General features: G+C 43.2%; 1 protein-coding gene across 1 annotated transcript in view; it reads right to left on the bottom strand.

Moving 5' to 3' along the window:
• Positions 1-223: 223 nt before the first annotated feature.
• LOC140406131 (protein tweety homolog 1-like) overlaps positions 224-8,361 on the bottom strand; it is a gene marked incomplete at its 3' end in the record, with an annotated part of 84,958 nt that continues 76,820 nt past the window's right edge. Inside the window, exon 3 of the mRNA XM_072494276.1 lies at positions 224-335. Coding sequence (XP_072350377.1) covers positions 224-335 — 112 coding nt within the window. The remainder of the gene's footprint in view (positions 336-8,361) is intronic.

Below are 8,361 nucleotides of genomic sequence, written 5' to 3'. Positions count from 1 at the left end.
TCCCCCACCTACCCACCTTCTCCCCGTACCTCTGAATCCCCCACCTACCCACCTTCTCCCCGTATCCCTCAATCCCCCACTGACCCACCTTCTCCCCGTATCCCCCAATACCCCACCTACCCACCTTCTCCCCTGATGCCTTTGTGATTGGCGATCGTGTACCTTGCCAGTGGATTGATTGGGTGGGTGACTGGGTGGATGAGCTATACTCTGACACTCTTACCAGAGTCTCCATGGTAAGCAGGGTGTGGTTCATCTGAGCGAGTGATAATGCTGCTTGGTACATCCCATCATTAATCTCGCTGTTTCCATAGAAACCGATTCCAACTCCTGTACTACAATCCAGAAACAAATGGGTTCAATTCAGTTAAAGGCATTCACAAAATCACTCCCGGGTATCTGTTATTCTATAAATATACCACCTGAACCCCTCGATTAGATTCCAGTCTGTAACTCACTCCCGGGTATCTGTTATTCTATATATAAACCACCCTGAACCCCTCGATTAGATTCCAGTCTGTAACTCACTCCCGGGTATCTGTTATTCTATATATAAACCACCCTGAACCCCTCGATTAGATTCCAGTCTGTAACTCACTCCCGGGTATCTGTTATTCTATATATAAACCACCCTGAACCCCTCAATTAGATTCCAGTCTGGAACTCACTCCCGGGTATCTGTTATTCTATATATAAACCACCCTGAACCCCTCGATTAGATTCCAGTCTGTAACTCACTCCCGGGTATCTGTTATTCTATATATAAACCACCCTGAACCCCTCAATTAGATTCCAGTCTGGAACTCACTCCCGGGTATCTGTTATTCTATATATAAACCACCCAGAACCCCTCGATTAGATTGCAGTCTGTAACTCACTCCCGGGTATCTGTTATTCTATATATAAACTATCCTGAACCCCTCGATTAGATTCCAGTCTGTAACTCACTCCCGGGTATCTGTTATTCTATATATAAACCACCCCGAACCACTCGATTAGATTCCAGTCTGTAACTCACTCCCGGGTATCTGTTATTCTATATATAAACCACCCTGAACCCCTCGATTAGATTCCAGTCTGTAACTCACTCCCGGGTATCTGTTATTCTATATATAAACCACCCTGAACCCCTCGATTAGATTCCAGTCTGGAACTCACTCCCGGGTATCTGTTATTCTATATATAAACCACCCAGAACCCCTCGATTAGATTGCAGTCTGTAACTCACTCCCGGGTATCTGTTATTCTATATATAAACTATCCTGAACCCCTCGATTAGATTCCAGTCTGTAACTCACTCCCGGGTATCTGTTATTCTATATATAAACCACCCTGAACCCCTCGATTAGATTCCAGTTTGTAACTCACTCCCGGGTATCTGTTACTCTATATATAAACCATCCTGGACCCCTCGATTAGATTCCAGACTGTAACTCACTCCCGGGTATCTGTTATTCTATATATAAACCACCCCGAACCCCTCGATTAGATTCCAGTCTGTAACTCACTCCCGGGTATCTGTTATTCTATATATGAACCACCCTGAACCCCTCGATTAGATTCCATTCTGTAACTCACTCTCGGGTATCTGTTATTCTATATATAAACCACCCTGAACCCCTCGATTAGATTCCAGTCTGTAACTCACTCCCGGGTGTCGGTTATTCTATATATAAACCACCCTGAACCCCTCGATTAGATTCCAGTCTGTAACTCACTCCCGGGTATCTGTTATTCTGTATATAAACCACCCCGAACCCCTCGATTAGATTCCAGTCTGTAACTCCATCCCGGGTATCTGTTATTCTATATATAAACCACCCTGAACCCCTCGATTAGATTCCAGTCTGTAACTCACTCCCGGGTGTCGGTTATTCTATATATAAACCACCCTGAACCCCTCGATTAGATTCCAGTCTGTAACTCACTCCCGGGTATCTGTTATTCTGTATATAAACCACCCCGAACCCCTCGATTAGATTCCAGTCTGTAACTCACTCCCGGGTATCTGTTATTCTATATATAAACCACCCCGAACCCCCGATTAGATTCCAGTCTGTAACTCACTCCCGGGTATCTGTTATTCTATATATAAACCCCCCCGAACCCCTCGATTAGATTCCAGTCTGGAACTCACTCCCGGGTATCTGTTATTCTATATATAAACCACCCTGAACCCCTCGATTAGATTCCAGTCTGTAACTCCCTCCCGGGTATCTGTTATTCTATATATAAACCATCCTGAACCCCTCGATTAGATTCCAGTCTGTAACTCACTCCCGGGTATCTGTTATTCTATATATAAACCACCCCGAACCCCTCGATTAGATTCCAGTCTGTAACTCACTCCCGGTTTTCTGTTATTCTATATATAAACCACCCCGAACCCCTCGATTAGATTCCAGTCTGTAACTCACTCCCGGGTATCTGTTATTCTATATATAAACCACCCTGAACCCCTCGATTAGATTCCAGTCTGTAACTCCCTCCCGGGTATCTGTTATTCTATATATAAACCACCCCGAACCCCTCGATTAGATTCCAGTCTGTAACTCACTCCCGGTTATCTGTTATTCTATATATAAACCATCCTGTACCCCCGATTAGATTCCAGTCTGTAACTCACTCCCGGGTATCTGTTATTCTATATATAAACCACCACGAACCCCTCGATTAGATTCCAGTCTGTAACTCACTCCGGGGTATCTGTTATGCTATATATAAACCACCCCGAACCCCTCGATTAGATTCCAGTCTGTAACTCACTCCCGGGTATCTGTTATTCTATATATAAACCACCCCGAACCCCTCGATTAGATTCCAGTCTGTAACTCACTCCCGGGTATCTGTTATTCTATATATAAACCACCCTGAACCCCTCGATTAGATTCCAGTCTGTAACTCACTCCCGGGTATCTGTTATTCTATATATAAACCACCCCGAACCCCTCGATTAGATTCCAGTCTGTAACTCACTCCCGGGTATCTGTTATTCTATATATAAACCACCCTGAACCCCTCGATTAGATTCCAGTCTGTAACTCCCTCCCGGGTATCTGTTATTCTATATATAAACCACCCCTAACCCCTCGATTAGATTCCAGTCTGTAACTCACTCCCGGTATCTGTTATTCTATATATAAACCACCCTGAACCCCTCGATTAGATTCCAGTCTGTAACTCACTCCCGGGTATCTGTTATTCTATATATAAACCACCCCAAATCCCTCGATTAGATTCCAGTCTGTAACTCACTCCCGGTATCAGTTATTCTATATATAAACCATCCTGAACCCCCGATTAGATTCCAGTCTGTAACTCACTCCCGGGTATCTGTTATTCTATATATAAACCACCCCGAACTCCTTGATTAGATTCCAGTCTCTAACTCACTCCCGGGTATCTGTTATTCTATATATAAACCACCCTGAACCCCTCGATTAGATTCCAGTCTGTAACTCTCTCCCGGGTATCTGTTATTCTATAAATAAACCACCCTGAACCCCTCGATTAGATTCCAGTCTGTAACTCTCTCCCGGGTATCTGTTATTCTATAAATAAACCACCCTGAACCCCTTGATTAGATTCCAGTCTGTAACTCACTCCCGGGTATCTGTTATTCTATAAATAAACCACCCTGAACCCCTCGATTAGATTCCAGTCTGTAACTCACTCCCAGGAATCTGTTATTCTATATATAAACCATCCTGAACCCCTCGATTAGATTCCAGTCTGTAACTCACTCCCGGGTATCTGTTATTCTATATATAAACCATCCTGAACCCCTCGATTAGATTCCAGTCTGTAACTCTCTCCCGGGTCTCTGTAATTCTATATATAAACCATCCTGAACCCCTCGATTAGATTCCAGTCTGTAACTCACTCCCGGGTATCTGTTATTCTATATATAAACTATCCTGAACCCCTCGATTAGATTCCAGTCTGTAACTCACTCCCGGGTATCTGTTATTCTATATATAAACTATCCTGAACCCCTCGATTAGATTCCAGTCTGGAACTCACTCCTGGGTATCTGTTATTCTATATATAAACCACCCCGAATCCCTCGATTAGATTCCAGTCTGTACCTCACTCCCGGGTATCTGTTATTCTATATATAAACCACCCCAAATCCCTCGATTAGATTCCAGTCTGTAACTCACTCCCGGTATCTGTTATTCTATATATAAACCATCCTGAACCCCCGATTAGATTCCAGTCTGTAACTCACTCCCGGGTATCTGTTATTCTATATATAAACCACCCCAAACCCCTCGATTAGATTCCAGTCTGTAACTCACTCCCGGGTATCTGTTATTCTATATAAAACCACCCCGATCCCCTCGATTAGATTCCAGTCTGTAACTCACTCCCGGGTATCTGTTATTCTATATATAAACCATCCCGAACCCCTCGATTAGATTCCAGTCTGTAACTCACTCCCGGGTATCTGTTATTCTATATATAAACCACCCCGAACCCCTCGATTAGATTCCAGTCTGTAACTCACTCCCGGGTATCTGTTATTCTATATATAAACCATCCTGAACCCCTCGATTAGATTCCAGTCTGTAACTCACTCCCGGGTATCTGTTATTCTATATATAAACCACCCCGAACCCCTCGATTAGATTCCAGTCTGTAACTCACTCCCGGGTATCTGTTATTCTATATATAAACCATCCTGAACCCCTCGATTAGATTCCAGTCTGTAACTCACTCCCGGGTATCTGTTATTCTATATATAAACCACCCCAAACCCCTCGATTAGATTCCAGTCTGTAACTCACTCCCGGGTATCTGTTATTCTATATATAAACCACCCCGAACTCCTTGATTAGATTCCAGTCTATAACTCACTCCCGGGTATCTGTTATTCTATATATAAACCACCCTGAACCCCTCGATTAGATTCCAGTCTGTAACTCTCTCCCGGGTATCTGTTATTCTATAAATAAACCACCCTGAACCCCTCGATTAGATTCCAGTCTGTAACTCACTCCCGGGTATCTGTTATTCTATAAATAAACCACCCTGAACCCCTCGATTAGATTCCAGTCTGTAACTCACTCCCGGGTATCTGTTATTCTATATATAAACCATCCTGAACCCCTCGATTAGATTCCAGTCTGTAACTCTCTCCCGGGTCTCTGTAATTCTATATATAAACCATCCTGAACCCCTCGATTAGATTCCAGTCTGTAACTCACTCCCGGGTATCTGTTATTCTATATATAAACTATCCTGAACCCCTCGATTAGATTCCAGTCTGTAACTCACTCCCGGGTATCTGTTATTCTATGTATAAACTATCCTGAACCCCTCGATTAGATTCCAGTCTGGAACTCACTCCTGGGTATCTGTTATTCTATATATAAACCACCCCGAATCCCTCGATTAGATTCCAGTCTGTACCTCACTCCCGGGTATCTGTTATTCTATATATAAACCACCCTGAACCCCTCGATTAGATTCCAGTCTGTAACTCACTCCCGGTATCTGTTATTCTATATATAAACCACCCCGAACCCCTCGATAAGATTCCAGTCTGTACCTCACTCCCGGGTATCTGTTATTCTATATATAAACCACCCTGAACCCCTCGATTAGATTCCAGTCTGTAACTCACTCCCGGTATCTGTTATTCTATATATAAACCACCCCGAACCCCTCGATTAGATTCCAGTCTGTAACTCACTCCCGGATATCTGTTATTCTATATATAAACTATCCCGAACCCCTCGATTAGATTCCAGTCTGTAACTCACTCCCGGTATCTGTTATTCTATATATAAACCACCCCGAACCCCTCGATTAGATTCCAGTCTGTAACTCACTCCCGGATATCTGTTATTCTATATATAAACCATCCTGAACCCCTCGATTAGATTCCAGTCTGTACTCACTCCCGGGTATCTGTTATTCTATATATAAACCACCCTGAACCCCTCGATTAGATTCCAGTCTGTAACTCCCTCTCGAGTATCTGTTATTCTATATATAAACTATCCCGAACCCCTCGATTAGATTCCAGTCTGTACCTCACTCCCGGGTATCTGTTATTCTATATATAAACCACCCTGAACACCTCGATTAGATTCCAGTCTGTAACTCACTCCCGGGTATATGTTATTCTATATATAAACCACCCTGAACCCCTCGATTAGATTCCAGTCTGTAACTCCCTCTCGAGTATCTGTTATTCTATATATAAACTATCCTGAACCCCTCGATTAGATTCCAGTCTGTAACTCACTCCCGGGTATCTGTTATTCTATATATAAACCACCCCGAACCCCTCGATTAGATTCCAGTCTGTAACTCACTCCCGGGTATCTGTTATTCTAAATATAAACCACCCCGAACCCCTCGATTAGATTCCAGTCTGTAACTCACTCCCGGGTATCTGTTATTCTATATATAAACCACCCTGAACCCCTCGATTAGATTCCAGTCTGTAACTCCCTCCCGAGTATCTGTTATTCTGTATATAAACCACCCTGAACCCCTCGATTAGATTCCAGTGTGTAACTCACTCCCGAGTATCTGTTATTCTGTATATAAACCACCCTGAACCCCTCGATTTGATTCCAGTCTGTAACTCACTCCCGGGTGTCTGTTATTCTATATATAAATAACCCCGAACCCCTCGATTAGATTCCAGTCTGTAACTCACTCCCGGGTATCTGTTATTCTATATATAAACCACCCCGAACCCCTCGATTAGATTTCAGTCTGTAACTCACTCCCGGGTATCTGTTATTCTCTAAATAAACCACCTGAACCCCTCGATTAGATTCCAGTCTGTAACTCACTCCCGGGTATCTGTTATTCTATATATAAAATATCCTGAAACCCTCAATTATATTCAAGTCTGTAACTCACTCCCGGGTATCTGTTATTCTATATATAAACTATCCTGAACCCCTCGATTAGATTCCAGTCTGTAACTCACTCCCGGGTATCTGTTATTCTTGATATAAACCACCCCGAACACCTCGATTAGATTCCAGTCTGTAACTCACTCCCGGGTATCTGTTATTCTATACATAAACCACCCCGAACCCCTCGATTAGATTCCAGTCTGTAACTCACTCCCGGGTATCTGTTATTCTATATATAAACCACCCCGAACACCTCGATTAGATTCCAGTCTGTAACTCCCGGGTATCTGTTATTCTATTTATAAACCACCCTGAACCCCTCGATTAGATTCCAGTCTGTAACTCACTCCCGGGTCTCTGTTATTCGATATATAAACCTCCCCGAACCCCTCGATTAGATTCCAGTCTGTAACTCACTCCCGGGTCTCTGATATTCTATATATAAACCACCCCGAACCCCGCGATTAGATTCCAATCTGCAACTCACTCCCGGGTATCTGTTACTCTATATATAAACCACCCCGAACCTCGATTAGATTCCAGTCTGTAATTCACTCCCGGGTATCTGTTATTCTATATATAAACCACCCCGAACCCCTCGATTAGATTCCAGTCTGTAACTCACTCCCGGGTATCTGTTATTCTATATATAAACCACCCTGAACCCCTCGATTAGATTCCAGTCTGTAACTCACTCCCGGGTATCTGTTATTCTATATATAAACCACCCTGAACACCTCGATTAGATTCCAGTCTGTAACTCACTCCCGGGTATCTGTTATTCAATATATAAACCACCCCGAACCCCTCGATTTGATTCCAGTCTGTAACTCACTCCCGGGTATCTGTTATTCTATATATAAACCACCCTGAACCCCTCGATTAGATTCCAGTCTGTAACTCACTCCCGGGTATCTGTTATTCTATATATAAACCACCCTGAACCCCTCGATAAGATTCCAGTCTGTAACTCACTCCCGGGAATCTGTTATTCTATATATAAACCATCCTGAACCCCTCGATTAGATTCCAGTCTGTAACTCACTCCCGGGTATCTGTTGTTCTATATATAAACCATCCTCAACCCCTCGATTAGATTCCAGTCTGTAACTCACTCCCGGGTATCTGTTATTCTATATATAAACCACCCTGAACCCCTCGATTAGATCCCAGTCAGTCACTCACTCCCGGGTATCTGTTATTCTATATATAAACCACCCCGAACCCCTCGATTAGATTCCAGTCTGTAACTCACTCCCGGGTATCTGTTATTCTATATATAAACCACCCTGAACCCCTCGATTAGATTCCAGTCTGTAACTCACTCCCGGGTATCTGTTATTCTATATATATACCACCCCAAACCCCTCGATTAGATTCCAGTCTGTAACTCACTCCCGGGTATCTGTTATTCTATATATAAACCACCCTGAACCCCTCGATTAGATTCCAGTCTGTAACTCACTCCCGGGTATCT

This window comes from Scyliorhinus torazame, unplaced genomic scaffold (assembly GCF_047496885.1).
Source record: "Scyliorhinus torazame isolate Kashiwa2021f unplaced genomic scaffold, sScyTor2.1 scaffold_285, whole genome shotgun sequence".
Lineage (NCBI taxonomy): Eukaryota > Metazoa > Chordata > Chondrichthyes > Carcharhiniformes > Scyliorhinidae > Scyliorhinus > Scyliorhinus torazame.
The sequence above is the reverse complement of the archived record's forward strand: the minus strand, read 5'-3'. Positions and strand labels throughout refer to the sequence as shown.